This window comes from Ictidomys tridecemlineatus, chromosome 1 (genome assembly GCF_052094955.1).
Source record: "Ictidomys tridecemlineatus isolate mIctTri1 chromosome 1, mIctTri1.hap1, whole genome shotgun sequence".
In the NCBI taxonomy this organism is placed as follows: Eukaryota; Metazoa; Chordata; class Mammalia; order Rodentia; family Sciuridae; genus Ictidomys; species Ictidomys tridecemlineatus.
The window spans coordinates 120,761,381-120,784,677 of NC_135477.1; the positions used below are offsets into that span (position 1 = coordinate 120,761,381).

Sequence of the window (23,297 nt, forward strand, 5' to 3'; positions counted from 1 at the left end):
AATTTTAATTCATGACCAATCTTATTTTATCTCTATACTTTCTATATTATTTATTGTACTGAGGATTGAAACCAGGGGTGTTCTATGTCAAATTAATTAACTTATTTATTTTTTTGTGGTACTGGGAATTGAACTCAATAACTTGTACATTCTAGGCAAGTGCTCTACTATTGAGTTACATCCCCAGTCTCCCAAACCATTCTTCTCAACCTTTTTATTTTTTTGTGGCAGGATCTTGCTGTGTTACTGAGACTGTCCTTGAATTTGGGATTCTCCTGCCTTAGCCTCTAGAGTTGCTGGGATTACAGGCGTGTGCCACAATGCCCAGCACCCCCATTTGTTATTATTATTATTTTTTTTAAAGAATTCAACCCAGAAAGTTTAACCAGTTTAAATTTTTTTTAAGAGAGAGAGAGAGAATTTTAATATTTACTTCTTTTAGTTTTCGGTGGACACAACATCTTTGTATGTATGTGGTGCTGAGGATCGAACCCGGGCCTCACGCATGCCAGGGGAGCACGCTACCACTTGAGCCACATCCCCAGCCCCCACCATTTGTTTTTAAGAAATCATTTTTATTTAAAAATAAACACTTTACTTTTAAAAATTTGAATATATTTTAAAATTTATTTTTGCTAAATTATCAGTAAATACATCAGTATGCTTCTGTAAAAGATAATTTTAAAACATAGCCATTGTACCATTTTCTACCTAAAATTTTTAGTATTTCTTAGCAGATATCTTAGCACATTTCATATTTCTTTGATAGTTTTATAAATGTGTATGTTTGTGTTTAATGATGAATTTAATCAGGTATCAAATAAGATTCACACAGGCTGGAATGTAGCTTAGTGGTGGTGTATTTGCCTACCATGAGTGAGGCCCTGGGTTTGATCCACAAAAAAAACCGATTCATACAGACACTATAAAGTAGCCTCCCCTTCATTTTTCTTTTTTTTTTTTTTTCTTGTAATGTTTTGTTTGAAGAAATAGTATATTTATCCTTTAGGTTTCCCAAAGTGTGGATTTTGCTGATTATATCTCCATGATTTTATGTATTTGTTTTTCTATTCCTTTCATGAATTAATAGTTAGATTTAGACACCTGTTTATATTCAGGTTTGAATTTTTTTTTTTAAGGGAAGATTTCATAGGTGGCATTTATGTACTTTTTTCAGGAGGGAATAAATGTCATTTGTCTCTCTTTTTGCAATATTATTAGCCGTGATCACCATTGCTTAGATTCCTTAATACACTAGGGTTGCAAAGTGGTGATATTCTAAATTCTATTATTCCTTTCTTGTTTATTAGCTGGACTATGTCTGTCTATAAAGAGAAACTACCCCATATCAATTGTTTAGTTGCCCTTAAGTACAGATCATATAAGAATGGCAGGATAAATGTTTAATTTGTTTTTTCCTTTTTAGTTTTCAAAATAATGAGATGGTACCCTAGCATTCATCAAAGGTAGCCATTGAAGTGGTTTTGTTTTTTGTTTTTGATTTGAACATCATTTTGAACTTTTAGATTTAAACATATATATTGGCTTTTACTTCACCACAATCATCATTCTTTTTTGATGCACAAAGAAAAAGGGACAATTTGAATATCATTTGTCAATAAAGTTGGCCCCTAAATCTTTTTTATATAACCTCACTAGAGTCTCTTGATAGTTTCCTTGCTTTCTGATGTGGCCAGGTGTTCCAGGCTCATCTTGTACAGTTCCTGCTCTGTACTTAGAGACCATAATCAAAGCTTGAAATGCTGCTTCTGCTTGGTTTATCATTGTCCCTAGGCATTTTCAATTGGTCAGGGATAGAAACTATGTATTTTTCTTATAGATAGAAAATACATTGTGAGCCAGGCATGGTTGGTGCATGCCTGTAAAACCAAGGACTCAGGAGAGAGGCTGAGGCAGGATTACAAGTTTGAGACCAGCCTCAGCAATTTTAGTGAGACTCTAAACAACTTATTGAGACCTTGTCTCAAGATAAAATAATAAATAAAAGGACTAGGAATATGGCTCAGTGATACTCAAGTGCCTCTGAGTTCCATCACCATACTGAATAAATAAATAAATATTTTCTATGGAAACTTCCAGTTCAGAATCTCAGGGTTTTTATTTAACCTTAACAATTATATCTGTATTTTCTCTTTATGGTTTGTTTGTTTGTTTTGTTTTTGTGGTACTTGGTGTTAAACCCAAGGCTTCAAGCATGCTAGATAAGTGCTGTCACTGAGCCATATTCCATCTGGCAGCCAGCTGTGGAGACTGAGGCAGAAGTCAGGCTCAGTAACATCGATGCACTGTGAAACTCAGTGAGACCCTGTCTCTAAATAAAATACAAAATAGGGCTAGGGATGTGGCTCAATGGTTGAGTGCCTCTGAATTCAATCTCCAGCACCCAAAAGGTAAAAAGCAAAGAGCTGGGGATGTGGTTCAGTGGTTAAGTGCCTCTGAATTCAATCCCTGGTACCAAAAGAAAGAAAAAAAGAAAGAAAGAAGGAAACTGAGCCATATCCCCATCCCTTTTTAATTTTATATTTTATTTTGAGATAGGGTCTTGCTAGGTTGCTAAGGCTTGATGTGAACTTGAAATCCTCCTGCCTCAGCCTCCCTGGCTGGCAGGATTACAGGGGTGCTTTTTCATGACTGGCACTGTTTTCTCTTAACTATGCCAAAAATTTGGGGTTTTTTTCTACTTATTTACTATTACTTATTTTACTATGATATCCATAGAATCATCTTAGAATACAAATCAACACTGCCACTATGACTTCCAAAAGTGGTTTCTTTATTTTTGCAACTCTTTTATTTCTTAGAGTATGTCATTTTTTTTTTTTTTTTTAATTTGTGGTGCTGGGAATTGAACCCAGGGCCTCACGTATATAAGCACACTCTTATCACTCAGATATATCCCTAGCCTTTAAGATATATCTTATTCGGGATGAGTGTATAGGCAAATTTCTAAGTTCTAAAATTATTTGATTTAGTTCTTTTCTGTGTGGCTAAAACATTTTTATGAAGCATTTTTAAAAGAAAACAAGGCTACTTACAGTGCATTCTGATAACGTTTTCACATTTTGAATTCGGCGGTTTTACCAGATTGTAAAAGTGAACTAATATAATTGTGTAGTTCACAAAATAAATGCATTATTTTTGTTTGCTAGGTGCTAATGTGCATGCTACGACAGCAACAGGAGACACAGCCCTGACTTATGCTTGTGAAAATGGACATACAGACGTTGCAGATGTTTTACTTCAAGCAGGAGCTGATTTAGTAAGATATTTTTTATTTCAAATATTTTTTTTATGACTCTTAATATTTGTAAATATCAATAGTTTGTATACTTTATATAAAATAACTGTAAAAAATGGTTACTTGTGATTCTTGCATGTATTAAATATATTTAAAAACACATTTAAAAGTGTTTAATAGGGCATACTGTTTCTTAGGTAAAACTATACTCCCAACTTGATGTTTCTGTACTTTTTAAACTGCCCTTTATTAGACAAATCTTAAATTCGGTGATATGTTCACAAAATAGAATAATATGTCAAATCAGTTTGATTTCTTTTGTTTATTTGATTTGACATTTAAAAACAAAGGTTTTTATTGTTAACCATCCTCCTAACAGCATTATTAAAACATTCTGTTTCACTGTTCTAGTATTTTTTGTTTACCGTTTAAAACTTTCATATTAGATGGAAGATTCATACATGTAATAATCCTTAGAACCATGGAAAATTATAAATAATACAATTAATAATTATAATGCTTAAAAGGTTCATGTTTCTTACTGAATGTGTGATTTGACTTATTTTGTGAGAGTTTTTAAAGAATTTTCTTCCAGAATTCTTATATATTTCTTAAAAAAACTGAATGAAACTGTGTACATCTATAATCCCAGTAGTTTAGGATGCTGAGGCAGGAGGATCTTGAGTTCAAAGTCAGCCTCAGCAACTTAGCAAGGCCCTAAGCAAACCAGTTGAGACCCTGTCTCCAAATAAAATACAAAAAAGGGTCTGGGGATGTGGCTCAGTGGTTGAGTGCCCCTGGCTTTAATCCCTAGTACCCCCCAAAAAGCTCTCCCACCAAAAACTGCATGAGACATAAAATAGCTATATAATAGAGAATTAACTTTAGTAGTTTTAGTTATTAAAACAAATACTGCAAATGTTTTTTGAATCATTTCCTATAACAAACGTAGATACCTGAGAATATTGTTGGAAAATAATTGACTAAAATAAATGTATAATGTGATTATGCTATTATAATTTTTACAAATACTATGTATTACAATGATAAGAGTGTCAGTCATTCTTTTTAATCAGGATCTGTGCTATCCGTAAAATTTCTGAGAGGTGTACTTTTTAGAATGAGAATTATAAAAGAGTAGATCTGAATCATCTGCCTTCTTTCTATCTTTTACTAGAGTTGCTTTGGGTCATCTATAAAAATGAGGAATTAAATATTTCATCACTTGAAATAGATAACATAGAGCATAAAGTTTAGATACCATAGCCAAAGTTTACTGCTTTTATCCTTTTATCTTTTACTTTTCTCTAACAAAGTCATTATCTTAACCTGTTTATTCAGAGTTCCAAAAATATTAAATAGGAAAAAGAAAAACTGTTAAATGTGCTTTAATGCACAGCAAAACTTTACTTACTCTGACTGAATTAAAAATCTGCTATGAAATATTTTTAACTATTTTATTTTCACAGTCTTTTAATCTTTAGGAAATTAGTGTTTATGATTTGGCTTCTTAGGAAAATTGTATTAAATGAATAGATACAACTACTTGAATTTACCATATTTGTTTATATTCAAAATACAGGGTTAACAAAAGGGTCTCTGGGCTGGGATTCTAGCTCAGTGGTGGAGCCTTGCATGTGTGAGGCACTGGGTTTGATCCTTAGCATCATGTAAAAATAAATAAATAAAATAAAAGTATTGTGTCCATCTACAACTAAAAAATATTTTAAAAAAAGAAAATGGGGCTCAGATAAATACATATCTTAAATATTAAGAAAAATAGTATTACTGTTTTGACAATTGTTTATTTTTCTATTTTACAATCTATTTTTGCATTCATATTTACATGTAATTATACAGTAATAAAGTTATTTTCTATTTTTTCTATTGTGTTCCATCAGTCTTTTCCATATAGATAGTCTCTGTATTTATGAGTATTGCATAATACTCCATCAAGTTGATGAACCATAATCATTCACTTAATTATCCAACTTTTGACTTGCTCTATGTTTTTCACTATTTATGTATGTTGTTAGATTGAATAAATTCATGTGCATAGCTTTTTCCTTTTTTTTCTTTTTTTAAAAATTATTTTATAATTGAGTTTGGCTTTGAAAAAAATGGGGCTCGGACTGTAGCTCAGTGGTAGAGCACTTGCCTTGCATGTGTGAGGTACTGGGTTCGATCCTCAGCACCACATAAAAATAAATAAATAAATAAAGATATTGTACCAACTACAACTAAAAAAAAATTTTTTTTTAAATATCCCATATTCCATGCTTTTGCTATCTGTGGAGTTATATCTCACTTTTAATATTAAGTTTTTCCTATTAATAAAAATGAGAGGGCTGGGGATGTGGCTCAAGCGGTAGCGCCTTCGCCTGGCACACGTGCGTTCCGGGTTCAATCCTCAGCACCACATACAAAGATATTGTGTCTGCCAAAAACTAAAAAATAAATACTTTTTAAAAAATAAAATAAAAAAATAAAAATGAGAAATTATTCTTTAGTATGAGAAAGTATCATTTTGATATTCAAAACCTGTAAGTTTTATAATTTCAAGCTTTACTGAATGCCAGAGGAAAGAAAAAGACCTAATCAAAAACAGGAAGTATTTGTGGCTGAGGTTTATCTCAGTGGTAGAGTCACCTGTCTAGCATGCACAAGGCTTTGGGTTTGGTGCCTCAAACTGTAAAAATAAATGAACAAATAAATAATTGTTTCCTATTCTTTTAGATATTTTTCACCAGAATGCATTAACATATTAAATATAATTATATTAATTTTTATTTTTAATGTAAATATTAAAATTATTTTAATGCAATAATTTTGTTTTTTAGTTTTATTTCCTGAGATGAAACTGAGAAGTTTTCAGACTTTATTCTAAATGTGTAATGGGTATCATTTAGAACTTAGTTTTAACAAAAGTCTTGAGGGCTGGGCTCAAGTGATAAACTGCTTGCCTGGCATGTGTGAGGCACTGGGTTCAATTCTCAGTACCACATATAAATAAATATGAAAAACAAAGGTCTATTAACAAATAAAAACTTTTTAAAAAAGTCTTGAAATTTTCTTATTTATTGCTTTTACAAAATTCACAGCCAGAACTGATGGCATACTTGAATATTTTCAGTATATCTTTAAAATATGTGCATGTTTTAGTTGTATTTATAAGACAGTTATTTGAAACTTCATTTTTTCTGATTCTAAAAATATTTTAAAGTAAAAATATTTATAGATATTTTCTAATCAGAAGAAAATTGAATATCCATACACTTAGAGAATATGGGTTGTATTTTGGCTTGCTTTTCTTATTAATAAGTGCATAATTTTGAATTATAACCCATTATTTAAAACTTTTGGACCAGTTTAGTATTCTTAAATAGATCACTTTGAATGTTCTTTTTGAATATAAAAATATTAAATAAGAGGTTGTCATTAAGTGTAGAGTTTTTTTGAACTTTTTTTGAAAAAGTTATGCACATGAATCTACTTTTCACCATGTAGAATCATTTCAACTACTCTATAAGTATAGTGTTTACCCCATACATTCTTAAAGATCCTTGTTTTGTAAATCTCTTGTTACTACTAATGTAGTGGGAATCATTCTTATATTGATTTAAAGGAAAGAAAAGACCTAATCAAAAATGCATCCTTTATGCATTTTCTTTGCATAGCATCTCTTTATTAGGTTTGGTTTATTTTTAGTATTTGTGGTGATTTGAGGCATAAAATGGTAGAGACCCATTATAAGAAAAATTTCATTGAAACATGTTAGCATTCTGTAGTACACAGATTCTTTAAAAAAAAACAATTAAAGCCTTTGGAAATCACTTTATCTTGTTGCTCTGAAAGGTATTTTTCATAGTATTACTGTCTATAAAATTTTATCTGAGCTATTTGACCAGAAACAACCAATAAGCAACCTTTTTCAAACTGAAGTTGACCAACTCTCGGAGTCTCTGGGCCACTGTTCTAGCATCCTATATTATTCCAGGCTGTTTTCCTCAACTTCTGGTCTTTAGAGAAGAAAACAGAACTTAAATATTTTTTACTGTTTTCATCTTTATAGGTTACTTCAACTAAAGCACATTGGCTTGACTTCCTTTTCTATAGTCCTCTAACTCTCCTTCATGATTCTCGGAAGTTTTGGTGGAAAACTTGTTTAATAATAACTGATTGACAGTATAATTTGGATTATAAATAGTACTACTCTCTTGCTTTCTTTCTCTTGCTTTCTTTCTTTCTCTTGCTTGCTTTAATTTTGTTCTGCTTTGAAGAAAGTATTTTCTAGGTTTCTATGCTTAGTCATTCTATTGTTATAGTCCTGATTCTTATTAATGAAAGAGAACTGTATCAGGTCAAAGTTCCCAAAATCACTTAATATTTAGGTGACAACACTGTATTGGCTAACATGTTAGAATTCTTTTTGATTTGGTATTTGTATTTTCCAAACCATTTGTGAGGATAATATGGTCTTTTTCTTCATGGCATGTTAATTTCAGTATTAAAACTTTCATACATTTGTTAAATGGAAGAAATGTTTGACATTTGTTTTGCCAACAAAGCTCAATTGGAATGGGAGAAAGAATAATATGTAAATTGGTTAATTATTCCTTTCTTGTTCCTAGCTCTTTGACCTGTTTTCCATTTCTAGAAGAGGTATAGTGTGATATAATAATAAGTAGCTTCTGAACTCAAAAGAAAAAAATATTTCTCATAGAAAACAACTAACATAGATATTAGAAAAGACAAATACATTCTAATTACGTTCATATAGAGATTCTATGAGCCAATTTAGTGTTTTAGGCCTACAATGCTATGTAAAAGTACATCTACTGAAAAGAAAGAAATATCTATGGAAGGTCTTCTGTAACTGTACCTGAATATAGAGGCCTTATGAATGACAAAGGCTACATTTAGTTGTTCAGAAAGTGTTAATGCCGCTGTATATTAAAAGAGGCCATCGTTGCCATCAAAATAATAGTCTGTAATCAAATACTTGCCTCACTGTTCTCATCTGTAAAATGAAATTTAATACTATCTACTCTTTTACCAAAGTCATATAAATATTAGTAATTTAGCATCTAGAAGAGAGAAAGTGCCTTTTTCTAGTGCTGAGGGGTATAAAATTTCTATTCTTACTTTGGCTGTTTTCATCGTCACTGGGCAAATCACTAGGTTGCTTTTATTCCCTGTCCTTTTTATCCTTTTCTTTTTTAAAATAAGGTTTTTTTTTTTAACTCAATGATATTTAGTAACCTAGCTGAAGAAATCTTAATTTTATGATTTCTAAAGAATATATTAACTCAACTCCCTGTGTAGAGATAGGGTAGATGGTCTGGAATGTTTTCTTAGCCGAAGGATACATTAAGTGCAATTGAAATCCTTGAAGAAAATGAATTTTTAATATATGAATCATTAGTGATAAATGTTATATAAATTATTCTCTTAAAACTTTTTGTATATGCTGGATGCATCATCAATTATTTCGAACACTTCATTTTGGGGGAATACTTAAAATGAACAGGTAGCAGATTTAGTTCATTCTAAAATAGTCTACAGATTATTTTAATAGATGAAAGATATTGATCTCCAAACCACACAATTAATTTACTAAGTCTACTTCAATAAAGAATAATCTGGCATTGTAATATTGCCATTATCTTTTCCATCCTAAGTGTTTTTTCTCTCATTGTTTTATCCCACTTAAATATTGTTGAAGAAGTGGGAAGATTTTGTTTGACTCTGAATTTTAGTTAGTTGTAAATATAATCTCTCCACTTAATCTTTGTCATTATTCAGTTAAAACTTTTTTTTAACTCTTTCAGCTCTCATTTTGTTCATTTATTTATTTAAAGAGTGCATATTCTCTTTAACTTCTTAGTTCATTTATTTATTTAAAGAGTGCATATTCTCTTTAACTTCTTAGTTAAAATTTTAACTAATTTTAAATTAGTTAAAATTTTTAACTAATAAAATTTTAGTTTAGATGTTTAACTAAAATTTTATTCAGTTTCGGTATTTGTAGGGAATTCTTGATAGGTTCCATTGTGATACTGTGTGCTTATTATTTGTTTGAATGGGACTTGCTATTCTTTGAAAATAATATGGGCAGGGAAAGGAAAAGAAAGTAAGCCTTGAGAGTCAGTGTCTTCTAATCATGTAATGATCTTAGAATACTTTCTTACTAAATCTGTAGCATATATCCCCTAGGGTAAACATATCTCTCAGGAAAAAGAAGTCAAAAAGATAAATACACATTTATTCCTTTGATTTTGAACAATATGTTTGATAAAATAGTTGACAAACAATGTTACAACTTTATATTTATAACATTTTATGTTCTAAAATTAATAATAGAACTGGATGTCTACTTCAGTGGTACAGTATATATTTAGCATGTGTGGAGCCTTGAGTTCAATCCCCAGCACCAAAAAAAAAAAAAAAAACTTTTAATTTAATTTAATAACATATTTCCCATAACGTAAAACAGATTGCCCCCAAATCTCTGATCATTAAACCCTTTAAAAACAGGAATCAAAGTTGTTTATACTAGGGGCTAGGGATGTGGCTCAAGCGGTAGCGTGCTTGCCTGGCATGCGTGTGGCCTGGGTTCGATCCTCAGCACCACATACAAACAAAGATGTTGTGTCCCCCGAAGACTAAAAAATAAATATTAAAATTCCCTAAAAAAAAAAAAGTTGTTTATACTAATTATGAATGTTAGCTTTATTTGTAAAGAGAATATTTGTTCAAGATTAATAAAATTTTAAGATATAAGTTATTTCCATGTTTTTTTCCTTCATAAACACAGAAAATTATTTTCTGAGGTTACAAACTTAGATGATGTGTATTTTAATGTTGTTTTTATGTCCTTGGGAATAGCTAGAACAATATAAAAAATAATCTATTCCTCATCCATTTAGCAAAATTTATTTGTAAATTGAAGCCCCATCTTGTCCCCCTTTCAGTCATTACCCATCACCCCTCAATGGGTGGCTTCTTTTGCTTAATATTATATTTGTGAGATTCATCCATATTATTGTGTGTAGTTATAGTTCATTCATTCAATATCACTTTTAAAATGGAAAATCTAGGGGCTGGGGTTGTGGCTCACTGGTAGGGTGCTTGCCCAGCATGTGTGAAGCAGTGGGTTTGATTCTCAGCACTGCATATAAATAAATAAAGTAAAGGTCCATTGACAACTAAAAAATGGAAATCTAGAAGACTAAGATTAATAAATATATATAGGTTAATGTAAGCATCAAATAATATCACTGTAAATCTCAAACTGTTTCAAAAACAGTTTCAATCTACTTCTAGAAAGTGGCAATATAGCCAGGTTTCAAAGTAGAAAAATAGATTTTTGCCTTGAGAGTCAGTGTCTTCAAATTATGTAATTGTCTTAGAATACTTTCTTACTGAATCTGTAGCATATAGCCCCTGGGGTAAACATACGACTCAGGTAAGGAGATTGGAGTCATTTGGAGGTAAAGCCTTCACTAGGCCACATTTCTTTTTAAAAATTTTTAAAATTTGTTCTAATTAGTTATACATGACAATAGAATGCACTATGATACATCATACATAAATGGAGTATAATTTCTCATTCTTCTGGTTGTACATGATATACAATCCTACCAGTCATGTAATCATATTATATTTGCACCGGGTAATAATACTTGATTGATTCTACTATCCTTCTTACCCTCATATGCCCTCCTCTCCCTTCACTCCCCTCTACCTAATCTAAAGTCACTCTATTCCTCTCTAGCACTCCCCACCATATCATGAGTTAATATCTGCATATCAAAGAAAACATTTGGCCCTTGATTTTTTGTGATTGGCTTATTTCGCTTAGCATGATACTCTCCAGCTCCATCCATTTACCAGCAAATGTCATAATTTCATTCTTCTTTAAGGATGAATAATATTCCATTGTGTATATATGCCACATTTTCTTTATCCATTCATCTGTTGAAGATAGGCCATATTTCTTAATTTAAAGGCTTTACTGATTCCATTCAATGACTGAAAAGCATGCTACCATTTCCTCAGTTGTGTATGTCACATCATTAGGTAGTTTCTGTCAGGAGTTGAGATTTAGAGAAAATACAGATATTTCATCTCAAATTCTTTGAAGGTTCTTGTTCAGTTGTTTAAAGGCAAGCATTAAGTACATTTATATGGGGGCGGCTGCTTATCTAATGAAATTACAGCATTTTTCTTACTATTTTCCCCCAATTTTTGATATTTACAAATCTTTTGATTTCTTTATTTTCCTTGGTTATTTTTTAAATGACACTCTTGCTTTTGTGCTTTTAATTGCCATTTGAAACAAAGGCATGAGTGCAAAGAATTCAACAGAATTACTTTTTTATTTAAGATGGTTTATAATGAAGTTTAATTGGAAGAAAATCACATTATCTTACCCTAAAAAAATCATACTCTGCTCATGAGATTATAGTCTCATAGAGCATCTTTTCAGTTGAAGATCCTGAGGTAAACAAAGCCCAGCACCTGAAATACCAGTCACAAGGTCTTCATGGCCAAATGTGATTTTCATTTTTGGAATAAGTTCCGTGAGTTCTTCTTTTTCCTTTCACAGGACAAGCAGGAGGACATGAAGACATTTTTGGAGGGCATAGATCCGGCCAAGCATCAGGTGAGGGTGGCCTTTGATGCTTGTAAGCTACTATATAAAGAGTAGATGCTATAGGTAACCAAAACTTTGGATATCTGAATTCCAGCCAAGAAGTTTCAGGACCCTGCTGGATGACAAAGAAAGTCCTTTTCAATTAGAAAAGAAGTCCCAATAAAAATAAAAATATTTTTATGAAGTTCCAATAAAAATATTTGCACTACTAGTAGTTTGTATTCCTAGTATTCTTCCTATGTGGTGTTCCTTAAAAATTCTTAGGCAAAATTAGATTTTATTATTCATATAGTTAATTTTCATTTTTCTCATTGGTAGAATTAGGATATCCCAGAGTTATAGAGTCCTATACATTCTAGTTTGTTCATCAAAAATCGGAAACTCTGATTGATGGTAATATATTGGATTGTTATTTTAATTCTCAAAAGAAAAAAAAATAGTTTCCATCTTTACATTTGCTGTTGTTCATGCCCCGATTTCTGTAAAACTAAAATTTTTTTTTCTTAAAATTATTTCATTCTGAAATTGGTTTTTAAAGAGGTGAATACTTATTCATAAGAAGTATTTCTTGCCAGTCACTCCTTAATCCCAGGGGCTAGGGAGGCTAAGGCAGGAAGATTGTAGGTTGGAAGCCAGCTTCAGCAACTTAGACAGGCCATAAGCAACCTAGTGACCCTGTCTTAAAATTTAAAAGGACTGGGGATGTGGCTCAGTAGTTAAGTGCCCCTGGGTTCAATCCCTGATACCAAACAAAAAAGCATTTCTTTTCTTTGCCTTATGATTTAAAAAGTCAAACAAATTTATTATTCATTGTAGCTCAGAGACATTTGTTTAAACTCAGGAGTAATTCTTAACTTTTAAATTAGGGATAAATTGTGATTGGGTCAGAAATAACAGGCCAGGCTAAAATAAATTTCTTAGTACCAAGCTATTCTTAATCAGAATGCATAATCAGAATATATCTTTATTATTGGCTTATTGAATGAAAGGATGTTATTCTATTTTGAACCTAGTAGGTAACTTTATTTCACAAAATATTTTTTAAAGTTTCAATTTTGATTCAGTTTAATATTACAGGCTGCTATCAATAATGTGAAATTGGGCTGGGATTATAGCTCAGTGGTAGTGTGCTTGCCTATCATATGTGAGGCTGGGTTCAATTCTCAGCACTACATATAAACAAATAAAGTAAAGGCCCATGGACAACTAAAACAAAATTTTTTTTTTAAATGTAAAGTCAAGTCTGTTTTTAGGTGCAGTTCTTCTTCCTGTTACAAAGGAAATAGTACTATAAATAATTCTATCTCTGTCTCTTTCTTACTCTAAGTCCTATAACTTTATTTGTTGTTTTTTAAAAAATGAGGTTTGTTGCTCTACTTTTAGAGTTCAGATTCAGTAGATCTAATATGAGCAGTCTTCATTTTAACTAATATCCCAGGCAATTCTAATATTTCACACTTTGAGATACTGCTGCAGTCTGTGCAGATGATTATACATCAATGTTGATTTCTGTTCTTTTTCCATCTTTACTTTATAATTGAGCATTCTTTCTCCATCCAAAATAAATATTTAGTTTTTTTCTTAATTACTTGTATTTTTAAGAAAATGAACTAAATACAAATCCTAGGGTGGTGCCTCTTAATGTTTTTGCCATCTTTGTTTCCCTAAGGGATTTGAATCTGATCAGTAACAGTAGATCACAATATATAGAGGTGGATTGGAAGAACAAACCTCCTTATGAGAAAATATCAGAATCCTCTGGTACATACATGACATAAAATAGTCTCTTCCCCTTTTCCCCCCTTCCTATTATTCTGGTCATTCTCCTTAGAGAATGTTCTCCCTTCAACTTCAAAAGATACTGTCTGTATGATATAGTTACATACCTAATATATATCTTGGCTGCTTTGAGGCTATGGTTTTAGAAAATAAATTTAAAGTTTAATTTTGCAATCTAAATCAAGCAGGAAAAAGTTCCACCTTTTTTTTTTTTTTCCTGCTCATTCACCAGAACCAGAACATTGCAATATATTTTTCATGAATAAGCTTTTAGGGAGCTTATGAACTCTAATTATACACTAATCAATATATTTCAGACAGGTGACTAGCTTACTTTAATAAACCTTAAGCATGACTTCTTGCTTTTTTAATGTTAACTTTTTATTAAGGAATGACATGCATACTTTTAAACATTTTGCCACAAAAATAATATAAAATAAAATAAATTTTGCCACTCAAAACTGGGACATTATTTTCATTTTTTTCTCTAAAATATCTAAAATACATGAAACTCCAAATACAGTTTGTTGGAGGTTTTTATTTTTTAAGGACAAATTCCCTCTAGGTTTTTATGTATTGAATGAGTCATTTTCAGTATCTGAAGGCTATTTAAATATAAGTACAAATGACTAACAGTCAAGAAAGTAAAGTCAGTATTAATGTATTTGGAAACTTCTTGGTGTAATAGAAATTTCTCGGGTATATAGAAATGATAAACAGAATATGGGAGAAAAACAAATCTAAAAATATGTAGCTTTGCCCAGAAACAAGATTAAAGATCTCCATGTGCTAGAAATGAAGCAAAGATCCATATCCAAAGCTATAGTCCCTCGGAGAAATAAGGCTTAAATATCGGGCAGTAGGGGCTGGGATTTCAACTTCATGCATCTCACATGTAGCAGACCAGTAGATCTAGTATACTTATGAAGCAAGGAACTGGAAACTTACTGTTCTACCTGTGAACCAACATGAAAAAAAGCCCCAAGCAACTACCCAAAGCTATTCTTTTAGAGGTAAGAAGCAAGGACAACAATGTGACTAAAAATTTGGGAGGACATCATTCTTTGACTTAGGGAACAGAATTGAAATATCTCCATGGATCAAAAAACCTTAAGATGCCAATGAAAGGTCTACTCCTGAAGTGGATTCTAAGAGCCAGACGGAGACAACTTTTAAACCATTTGATGAAAAGGGATGTTGTGGATGAAAAATAAAACAAAATACCTGCTATGCAAAATGAATTTTATCAAGAAAATTACAAAACTTAAAAGCAAATCTGTGACAAGAAAAATAGTCAAAATGCAAGCAGTCAAACAAAAAGCAGCAAAACAGAATATACACTCAAGGAAATTGTAATGAAAGACTCTAGTCTTGAGAGTTTTAGACACGCTATCTTACAGCCACGAAAAAATGTGAGATGGTAAAAAAAAAGCTGATAATGAGTTGATAACAAGAGTATATGCAATGAAACAAAGGTTTAGTTTGGTAGAGGGGGGAACATCAGTATATCTGACAAACAATATATTATACACTGTTGAACAAATTAGTGAGTGAATTAGTAAATCAGATGATAAAACAAGAAATAACACAATATTGCAATTTAGTCAGCTTTTTTCATTGCTGTGACCAAAAGACCTGACAAGAACAATTTTAGGAGGAAAAGTTTATTTTGGGACTCAACGTTTCAGAGGTCTTAGTACATAGGTGGCCACTCTTGGCCTGAGGAAAGGCAGGACATCACAATGGAAGAGAGTGGCAGAGGAAAGCAGCTCAGGACATGGCAATCAGGAAGCAGAGAGAGCTTTTGCTCACCAGGGACAAACTATATATAGCAGAGGCACACCCCCAATGACCACTGTCTCCAGCCACACCCTAATCAGTACAATCATCCCTTAATAGAGATTAACACCAGTTAATCTCTATTAAGGGATGATTGTACTGATTAGGTACAAACTCATAACTCAAAGTCATTTCACCTCTAAACCTTCTTGCATTGTCACACATGAGCTTTTCGGGGATACCTCAGATCTAAACTATAACAAGCACAAAGATAAAGAGATGGAAAATATGAGAAAGAAAGGATAGATTTAGAAGCTGCACCATCTATTTGGAGTTTCTACAGAAAAGGATAGAAATGGAGAGAAGGCAGTGTTTGAAGAGATTGATGGAGAATATTCCGGAATTGAAGGCAGACATAAATTCTTTATTGAAAACCATATTGATTGCTCAGGAGAACAAATAAGGCTTTAGAATTTTAGGACTAAAGAAAAATATCTTAAAAGCTACAGGGGGAAGGAGGGGGCACATTACTTACAAAGGAACAACCATCAAATTTTTGACATTCTCATCAACAATAATAAATCACAGAAGACAATGGGGAGTAATGTCCTCAAAATACCAAGATAAATAATGCAATATAGAATTCTATACTCAACTACTATTCCAGAGAAGGAAAAATGAGCATTCAGATCTGCAAAGAATAAAAGAGCTTACCATCATCAGATCCTTGCCAAAGAACTACTAAAAGATATATACATCAGTAATCAAACTGAGTCCTGGAGGAAGGCGTGGGATGCAAGAAGCTACGGTAAGCAAAGAAATTGGTTTTAAAACATTATAAATTTTTTAGTTTAAATTTTTGATTTTTTTATGTTTAAAACCAAAGTAGTCCTAAAATTCTAGACAATAATGTGAAATTTAGAAGAATGTGTTAGGTTAACAGTTATACCAGTCCTTTTGTTGTTCAGAAGGATAAAGTGCTGAATTAACCTTTAAGGATTTTTTTTTTTTAAGAAAAATGCATCAGTAATCAGAACAAATACAAAAGCCATTGAACTCCATTGTTAAGAGGTAGAATTTTGAACTAAATTAAAATTAAAAATCCAGCAAATGATGTTTATAGGAGATAAACCTAAAGCAAAATGATAGGGAAGATTGATAAAATATTAGAAAAATTATGTGAGGCAAAATATTAATATGAGACAATGGAATTTTAAGCCAAAAACATTCAACTGCAAAATTGCAAGGAAAATAGTAAGAATACCTCTATAGTGGTAGGATTTTTTTTTTCACTTCTCTATGAAACCAATAAAAGGTCAAACAGATAAAACAGTTAAAAACATAAAAATTATGGGCTGGGGTTGTAGCTCAGGGGTAGAGTGCTTGCCTAGCATGTGTGAGGCCCTGGGTTCTATCTTCAGCACCACATAAAAATAAATGAATAAAATAAGGATATTGTGTCTATCTACAACTAAAAAAAAAAATTCTTAAATGTATAAAAATTAAGTTTCTTATAGAGAGCTAGCATTCTGATTCCAATAAATATTTTTTCTTACACATGGGACATTTTATATAAATGTTAATATAATATAAATATAAAAATTGTCCATGTTTCAGTCCAAAAATGAAGTCTTAAGAAACCCTTAATTCCTTATATAATGTGTATTCTCTGATCTCTCTTGCTTGAAAATTAAGAGTCAGGGGTTGGAGATGTAGCTTAGTGATAGACTGCTTGCCTAGCATGTATAAGGTCCTGAGTTCAACATCTAGCATTTCAAATTTATTAATTAAATTTTTAAAATTAACAATAACATATATATATATTTTTTAAATAATATACATTTAGAAGGTAGGGAAAAAATCTGGGTGTGGTGGCACACTTCTGTAATCCCAGCAGCATTGGAGGCAGAGGCAGGAGGATCTGAGTTCAAGACCAGCTTCAGCAATTTTGTGAGGCTCTATCTCAAAAGAAAAAAGGGTTGAGATGTAGCTCAGTGACTAAGCACTATTGGGTTCAATCCCCAGTTTAAAGACTACATATCAAAATTAGAGGTGGAGAGAATATGGGACCTTTAAAATGAAAATTAGAGCTTTACACATACATATATAGTAGAATTTTAAAAATGAAAATAAATAAGGCTATTAAAGGAGCAATAGCACAAAAAGGAAAGAAATAACAAATATAAAAGCAAATGTTAATATAATAGAAAACAACCAAAAACCGATTTAAAAAAAAAAAGACAAAATAGGGATAGAGAGCAAAATTAAAAGCTGACATTTTTCAAAAAAACTATCAATAAGGCAAAAACCAAACCAGCCGTTTTTTTTTTTTTTTTTTTAATGGTAGAAAAGTACAGGTAAACAATGAAACTTAATGCTGGGAATGTAGCTCAGTGGTAGCACTTGCCTAACATGTGTAAGGTCCTGGGTTCAATCCCCAGTACTGAAAAACCAAACAATAGAAACTTAGAGTTATAATTATTTGATACAGTAGAGAATCAATAAATTTGAATACTCAGATAAAATGAATACAGATTTTTTTCCATAAATATATAAATTAGCAAAATTGACTTCAGAATAGGGAAATCTCAGTGAAACAATAGCCATTATACAAACTGAATCAGTAGTTTTAAATTATGTACCTAATGAAGATAAGAGTACCATATGGATTTACAAATAAATCTCACCAAATGGACAAAGATTAGATTATTTCTTATATTGTTCTAGCTATTCCCAGGAACAGAAAAGAAACATTAAGATACACAATATCTAAATTTGTAACCCTGGAAAATAATTTTCTGTGTTTATGAAAGAAAAAATTAGAAATAACTCATATCCTAAAATTTCATTAGTCTTGAACAAATATTATGTTTACAAATAAAGCTAACATTTATAATTAGTATAAACAACTTTGATTTCTGTTTTTAAAGGGTTTAATGATTAAATATTTTGGGAGTAATTTGTTTTCTGTTATGGGATATATGCTATTAAAAGTTTTTTGTGTTGAGGATTGAACTCAAGGCTCTACACCTGCTAAATATGCCCTCCACCACTGAGGTATATCCCTAGTTCTATTAATTTTAGAACATACAATGTTACAAATATAAAGTTGTGGCATTGCTTTATCAAACATTTTCTCAAACATGTTCAAAATCAAAGGAATTTAAATGTGTATTTATAGAGAGGAAAATAAAATAAATATCTTTTCAAACCTTTTATTTCAGGAATTTTATTAGCAAGTTGAATTTTAAAACTTACCTTGTAGTGAGGATCCAGGAACTATACATTCTGATATTTTATACATATGGTAATATTTTTAAATATATAGAATTAATAGTTATTTTTAAAAGCTTAAATTCTGAAGCAGGGCTTTTAAAATCTTCAGTCTTTGCCATTACTCATGAGACCTAGTTAGGCTGGTGGGTATTACTGTTAGGTTTAGAATGAGAAAAATGGAAAGCAAGGAGAAGTGACATTAATGTTGCCTGCCCATGTCCTATTAATAATGTTTTATCAAATGCATATCATCCCTGTCTTACTTTCAAGCTTAGCTACTAGTCCTTAATTTTTTTGTTCAGCTTTTCTCACATTTATCTAGTAGAAATAAAAACTTAAGACTTTTGTATGATAAGAGGGAGGATTTGAGAGTTCAGTTATGCCTAGATTCCTGGTTAGTAAACAATATTCAATTACTTTGTTGTTTTAGGCATTAATTGTACAATGGTGAGCAAAACATGAACACTATTGCAGCTCTCACAGAAGTTATAGTTTAGTGGAGGAGAGATATTTAAACACACAAACTAGTATATAAGACTATAACTTATGAAGGAAAGATTCAAGTCAAAACCAGGAAGAGTGGTCTGTGTAGTCAGGAAGCTAAAGGAATTTTCCTTTAGGAAATAACACTTGACCTGAGGTTTGTGGGATGAAAAGGAGTTTACTGGAGATGTGTTATAGAGAGACAAACATGTATAAAAGCCCTGAGGCAGGGGGAGAAATAAATTGTTAAAAGGGCAGTTTATTTTCAGGATTTGGTTGGTTGTAATGACAGTTCAGAAATAAGTTGCATGGGAAAACTAGACAAAGAGCTTTGTAGGTCTCTCTGATTAAGGGCTTCTTGGCGTATGTTTTATTTTGTTTGAAGTAAATTGCCAGAATGTTAGATTTACCTTCATTCGCATGTAAGTTCAAAATCCATTCTAAAGCCAAATTGTTTAGGTATTTCTATAGTTACTCATTGTTTAGTAACTTAGGGTTACTAGAGGTTTTTGTCTAATCAACATGTTTAAAAATTAAAAAGTCAAAGCATAAACTAATTTTTATAAGTTGAGTGATTCGGCACAGTCAAGATTAAGAAAGCAAAAAGCAAAACTCCACCTCTCTTAGAATGGAATTTTAGTCACTATACTTCAATTTTAACTTTCCATTGGGTTGATAATCTATTCTTTTTTCTTATTAGTTTGCCTGAATTATTCAGATATAGTTTTACAAATATACTAAATTCTTTTCTATTGGCAGATCGCCTATATCTGGTAACTAAAGGGTTTTAGGAGTTAATTTAGAAGAACAGAGCTGAACAAAGCCTTAAGGAATCACTTTTTCAGGTTTTTCTTAGTAACAAAACAGAGCCAAAACAAAAATTCATGTTTGCATACATAATGAAAAGGAGGTAGGTGAAAAAACTTTTCATGGAAGCAAAAGTTTCAACTACATTTCAACATTTAGGTGAATATAATAAGTAAAGGTTTACAATTCTCTTAGCATACAGTACTGGTCATCATACAGCCAAGCTTCTTTTAATGCCATGTAATATGAGGTCTCCTTGCTGGCAAACTTCCTTGGAAGAATAATGATCTCTCTGCTGTTATAAAACTGCATCTTTTGTCTTTGACTATTTAAATAACTAAATTCTACTCCATTAAAAAAAATCTGCCCTTTGGTATGTTTTTCTTTTCTATTTCCCTTTACTTCCCTTTACATACTATAACGTTTTAATTTAGGAATTTGTTGCCATATTTTGATAGAGCTCTTAGTAGCTCTTGAAAAAAAAGATTACAACCCTTCTTTTAAACACCTTATAGGACTAAGGTTTCTTTTTCATAGTTCAGATGAATTGTTAGAAAAATATCTTTTTAACCTTAGAATTAGAAAAAGGCAGTTATTTCTCTTGGGGACCAAATTGAACATTAACATTATCTTTAGTGATTATTGTTTGATATGTAAAACTGAACTTGCCCATCTCATGTGGACCGAAGTTAATCCTCTATATTGGAAAAATTGAGGTAGGTAGTATAAGTGGCTACATGGAGTAAGTATTAAATCCTCATTATTTCTCATATCATTAATACTAAGTGCTTAAAGTAGGTGTTTAATCAGTAGTCACTGACTGATAGATTCTTTTTCTGTTGAACAGGAGCATGAATCTGAAGGTGGAAGAACACCTTTGATGAAAGCTGCAAGAGCTGGTCATTTGTGCACTGTGCAGTTTCTCATAAGCAAAGGTAAAGAAAGTGCAATTGATCCTGTCCAAGAAACTAATTTCTGAAAAGTCTTAAGCATTTGCAATTTATGTTAAGGCTACTTTACTTGTAGTACAAATATTGTACCCTAGTCTTTTGTTGGTATATTTTATTTAGTAAGCATAGAGTTTGTGAGGTGTTTATTGGCAATTTTTGAATTTTAAAATTTTCATCAGCCATATGGTTTATGATTGCTTCCCCAAATTGGAAAAACAAATATAAACGCCTGTCTCTACTTATGTGGATGTTCGCCTTTTATTTTTATTTTTATTTTGTGTGTGTGTGTGTGTGTGTGTGTGTGTGTGTGTGATAGAGTTGTATTAACAGAAACTCTAAGTGTCCTTCCTAATTATTTTTTGATGAGGTTTTGCTGTGTTGCCTAGGCTAGGCTTAAACTCTTAGGCTTAAGCAAGTCTTCTTCCTCAGTCTCTGACTAGCTAAGGCTATAGGAACATGTCCTCATACTCAGCTATTTTTTATTTTAATAATCTAGAAATTCTTGTTATTTGTAGATATAATAAATTAGGAAAAGTTGTTCAACTGATGGATAAAGAACTAGTTCAAGACTGCTTCTAAAATACTGAAATGGTGCCAAACCCTGTGTTAGGTTGAACCATACTGAATTTATCATTTTCTAAATAAAATTGCTGATGTCAGAAATTTTGTTTGGTTCAGTCTAATTCTTATAGTATCAAAGGTACTATGATATCTGATAAAAGTTCCTAGAAGAGAATGCTAAAATACAAGTGGTGTTGTGTAATTAAAATAAAAATTTTTTATCTGTGTTTTAATAGAATTCTATATTTTTGACATTAAAAATGCAGTATTAGTCTCATTTTAAATTTACCTTTTTTTTTTTTTTTTTTTTGGAGGGTGGGTACCAGAAATTCAACTCGGGGACACTCAACAACTGAGCCACATCCTCAGGCCTATTTTGTATTTGATTTGGAGACAGGGTTTCACTGAGTTGCTTAGTGCCTTGCTTTTGCTGATCCTCCTATTTCAGCCTCCTGAGCCACTGGGATTATAGGCATGTACCACCACATCCAGCTATTTAATTGAATAAAACCAGGTTTATTTTCTTCAGATAACATTTTTGCTGCCAAATAAGGCATATTTTCCCATTATGTTCTGAGACATCATCTGGAAAAACTATTTACCTCAGCCACATAGAAGAAATAAATAGATGACTAACTTAGAGTTCTCTTATGCTTCTTTACTAAAGAGGACATCTGATCATATCCAACAACTCTGCTTGTCAGGAATAAGAACACATGGATTATATTATAGCCTTTGTAATCTATAAAAGCTGCTGAACAATACTACCATCTAAATTTATTGTTAACAACTTTTAAAAAATTTCACATTGCTAATGTAAGGATATTCATGCTGTGTCTTTCCCCAAATACTTTTTTGCAATTTGGAGTTGTATTCAGTTGAATATTTTCTGAAAACTAACTAAATAAATTAAAACATTAGTTTTACACACTGACCTATTTTCCTCTTATGTAAGTTTCTGGAATTAAAAGAAGAAGAATGAATATTTCTGTAGTTTTACCATTCTAGCTGAGACCTTTTGGGATTATAAAAAGTGGTTGAACTAAAAACTAGGTCCTATTTCCAGGGTTCAAAAACAATTTATCAAAAGAGAGGCTAAGAAAAGATTTTGCATTTAAACTTTTTTTCAGATCATAGTGTACAAAGGTATTGAACAGCTTACTAAGGAGTTTTTGGTTTATTTATTTTTGTTTTGTTTTGTGGGGCTGGGGATTGAACCCATGGCTTGCATGTGAGGCAAACACTCTACCAACTGAGCTATATCCCCAGCCCACTAAAGAGTCTTTTAAGTAAAATATTTGAATAATCTTCTGTTCTCTTTCCATATCTCAGTCATTCTGGCTTTTAAATACACAATATTATATTTCTCTTAAAATATTGTTTAGAAAATTTATTTTCTCTACTTTGAAACCTGGCTATATTGCCACTTTCTAGAAGTAGATCAAAACTGTCTTTGAAACAATTTGAGATTTACATACAGTGGTATTATTTGATGCTTATATAACCTACATATATTTATTAATCTTAGTCTTCTATATTTTTCATTTTTAAAAAATTTTTTTTAGAGAGAGAATTTTTTAAATTTATTTTTTAGTTTTTGGCGGACACAATATCTTTGTTTGTATGTGGTGCTGAAGATCGAACCTGGGCCGCACGCATGCCAGGCGAGCGCGCTACCGCTTGAGCCACATCCCTAGCCCCTAGATATTCCATTTTAAAAGTGATATTGAATGAACGAACTACA

At 31.6% G+C, this 23,297-nt stretch overlaps 1 protein-coding gene across 4 annotated transcripts in view; it reads left to right on the forward strand.

The window, feature by feature from the left end:
• Ankhd1 (ankyrin repeat and KH domain containing 1) overlaps positions 1-23,297 on the forward strand; it is a 124,019-nt gene that overhangs the window by 59,017 nt on the left and 41,705 nt on the right. For 2 of the 4 annotated variants that reach the window (XM_078046341.1, XM_078046344.1), the window contains exons 10-11: positions 3,171-3,280; positions 20,890-20,977. In XM_078046341.1, coding sequence (XP_077902467.1) covers positions 3,171-3,280; positions 20,890-20,977 — 198 coding nt within the window. Of the gene's footprint in view, positions 1-3,170; positions 3,281-11,870; positions 12,130-20,889; positions 20,978-23,297 lie in introns of those variants that run through there. The other 2 variants (XM_078046339.1, XM_005327292.4) reach the window with 2 other exon arrangements.